The sequence below is a fragment of the Malania oleifera genome, chromosome 3, assembly GCF_029873635.1.
Source record: "Malania oleifera isolate guangnan ecotype guangnan chromosome 3, ASM2987363v1, whole genome shotgun sequence".
Lineage (NCBI taxonomy): Eukaryota > Viridiplantae > Streptophyta > Magnoliopsida > Santalales > Ximeniaceae > Malania > Malania oleifera.
The window spans coordinates 119,841,267-119,844,317 of NC_080419.1; the positions used below are offsets into that span (position 1 = coordinate 119,841,267).

General features: G+C 44.5%; 1 protein-coding gene across 1 annotated transcript; it reads left to right on the top strand.

Annotated features, from left to right (window-relative positions):
- The first annotated feature begins 930 nt into the window (after positions 1 to 930).
- On the top strand, positions 931 to 2,796 carry LOC131151528 (ricin-like). Its single transcript, XM_058102768.1, has one exon. The coding sequence runs from the start codon at positions 931 to 933 to the stop codon at positions 2,794 to 2,796; it is 1,866 nt and encodes a 621-aa protein (XP_057958751.1).
- The last annotated feature ends 255 nt before the right edge of the window (positions 2,797 to 3,051 follow it).

A 3,051-nucleotide genomic window follows, 5' to 3' on the forward strand; every position in this document is an offset into this window, starting at 1 on the left:
ATATATGCACGTCTTGTTTGGAAGATAATTATATTGGGTTTGAATTATATAACATAAAGGGGTCCATCTGTCCATATCTCATTTTTTTTCATTTATAAAATTTAAATTAATAACTTTTAATATAAAAATATTAAATATTAGGGATCAATGTTGCCTATAAAAAGCGTATACATATTGTGTATGTAAGGACTTGATCAAATTAGCAAGAGAAGAATTTCCAAATACTAATAGATTATTCCAATATACAAATACTTGACCAGGGTTAATTCTTATCATAAGGATATATGGTTTTGTTTTTCACCTATTAATTAGTATGTGCAACCGCAAAATTTGAATCTCAATATATACACCAGATATTTTATAATGACGAAAATATTATTAGATCTGATATACACACATTGGGACACCTTTTCTTTTTCTTTTTTTGTTATGCTGGATGTCTTGGCACCCTTAGCTCATCTAGCTACATGGTGTATGAAAACTGGTGGCGTCACATGGTACTCGGACTAATCCCTCGTCTATGCTATCTGGCCTCACGGCGAAGCAGGAGGTAAATCAGGTTTTTTGCTCAGCGAGGTAGGAGTTGGTTGTTGTTTGCCCTTTTATTTATTCATTTTTGCATCATATTTGATTGAAAGTTTTTCCTTTTAATTATATTTGTATCTGTGTGTGTGTGTGTGTGTGTGAGAGAGAGAGAGAGTGAGAGAGAGAGAGAGAACCATTTGACTTTGTTAGCGTCATCATGCAGGCATGGAGCCAGCTAGCTCTCTCGTCACGCCCCTTTCCAATGTTTACATGGATCCCAGCTCAATGTGTGTCTACACACACACACGCATGAATGTGTATATAAAGGCTTGGAAGCTAGTTTCAACTTTCAACACGAACTAATTAAGTATCAACTGGAAGTTAGTGAGTTTGAGATCGAGCGAGATGGGTGTGTTTGGCACAGCTTTGGTGCTAATGAAACGAAGCATGAAGTTGTGGGGTATAATTTTGGCCGCATGGCTGTGGTGGACAGCTGTGAACGGCCCATGGCCACGGCTAGCCCCGTGGTTACCCTCCGATGACCATAACCATCACCATATTAATACTATTGACGCACTTCACCATATGACAGTTCGGAGCGATGTCTCTCACTATCCCCCAAGAGACAACCCCAAATTCGATGCCTCTGACGCCACCCCCATGAGCTACAGGTTGTTCATCGGAGATCTGCACAATCGACTGGCGAACACCAACGACACCAGGCACGGCATCCTAGTGCTGCGCGATCCGTCCTCTTTCACTACCCCTTCTGAGAGGTTTATTTTGGTGGATCTCTGTAACGGCGCATGTGAATGCATTACATTAGCAATAGATGTCACCGATTTGTATGCTGTGGGTTACCGTGCAGGAAATAATTCCTTCTTCTTCAACGAAACAAGGCCTGTGCATGTGCTTTTTGCTGACACATCGCAACGTATCATCCTCCCCTTCACGGGAAGCTACCCGTCACTCCAACGTGCTGCGAATGCAAGTAGAGAAGATATTCCCTTGGGAGCCTGCCAACTGCAACATGCTATCTCGAGGTTATCCCGCACCTCCGACAACAAGGAAGTGGCTCACCTCCTTTTAGTTTGCATTCATATGGTCGTGGAAGCAACGCGATTCCGTTACATCGAGCGGGTACTGGCCAAAACCTATGAAAACTGGGGACGTGTTAGTGCTCCAGATGATTTGCACCCCATTGTTAGCTACGAAAACAACTGGGGCTCCATCTCCAGAGCAATCCAGGAAGCCGACCGCGAAGGAGCCTTCGGCCATAGTCCGATTCGATTAGACGTGTCTAGCAATTCCTTTGTCAATCTTACCCATGTGCGGGACTACCCTGACCTCCTTTACGAGGTTGGGATCATGCTGTTCTTCTGCGCAGCCCGGGGGGCTTCTCACCATGCGTCTTCTCATGACAGGGTCAGATCCGTCGGCGTTGACGTGTACGCGCCGGCTGGAACTTGCACGCGTCCAGAGCCTACGGTGCGCATCATCGGCTGGAATGGTTTATGCGCTGACGTGCAAAGAGAATACTTCCACAATGAACAACCAGTAATATTGTGGCCGTGTAAACCCGACGTCGAAAAGGCCAATAACCACTTATGGAGCTTGAGAAGTGATGGGACAATACGGACTAAGAATGGCGAGTTCTGCTTGACCTTCTTACCGATAAGCCGCTTGATGATCTACGATTGCCAGACAACTCATCGCGATGAGATCCTTTGGGAACTCTGGGAGGATGGAACCATCATGAATCCCAAAAACAAGCTCGTCTTGAGCGCAGAGTTGGAGAAGGATGGAACGTTGTCGGTGCTGATCAGAACGAGGGAAAACGTGAAGGCCTCCGGCCAATGCTGGCTTGCTGGGAATAACCTAGAACCTTACGTGACCTCCATTGTTGGGATGAAAGATATGTGCTTGGAAACAGACAACTACACGGTCACGAGGTTAGCAGAGTGCAGGAGCGGGAGAGCAGAACAAAAATGGGCAGTGTATGCAGATGGATCCATATGGCCACAGCAGAACCGAGAGAACTGCCTGGATTTTGATGATCAATCCGACGACAAACTTGTGAAAATTCTGAGTTGCAACCCTGCGTCGTCTTCCCAGCGCTGGGTGTTTGCAAGTAACGGAACCATCTTAAACATTGACCACCGTGGAAGAAGATTGGCCATGGACGTGAGACGATCTAACCCAGACCTACATCAGATTATCATGTACCAGGTCCACGAAAATCCTAATCAGCAGTGGTATTTACAGCCTTGATTTGGTTTGCTAGCGACCTCTTTTGGCCAGAACTATTAATTAATATATATATCTTTAGTTTCCTGTTTACGCCGACCTACCTAGCTAACTTAATAAAATATGTACGTACCCTAAATAAAAGAGGTTGCCCATTCGATCATGTATGATATATGGGATTGGTAGAATCAAGTGCAACTGTGGAGGAAAATTATTAATTATAAATGCTCAAAACGATCCACCATGTTACTAAAGAGACAGTAATTGAGAAATGGATTG

Excerpts from the sequence above, each read along its gene's own strand:
- LOC131151528 (XM_058102768.1), top strand. The coding sequence starts at position 931 with ATGGGTGTGTTTGGCACAGCTTTGGTGCTAATGAAACGAAGCATGAAG.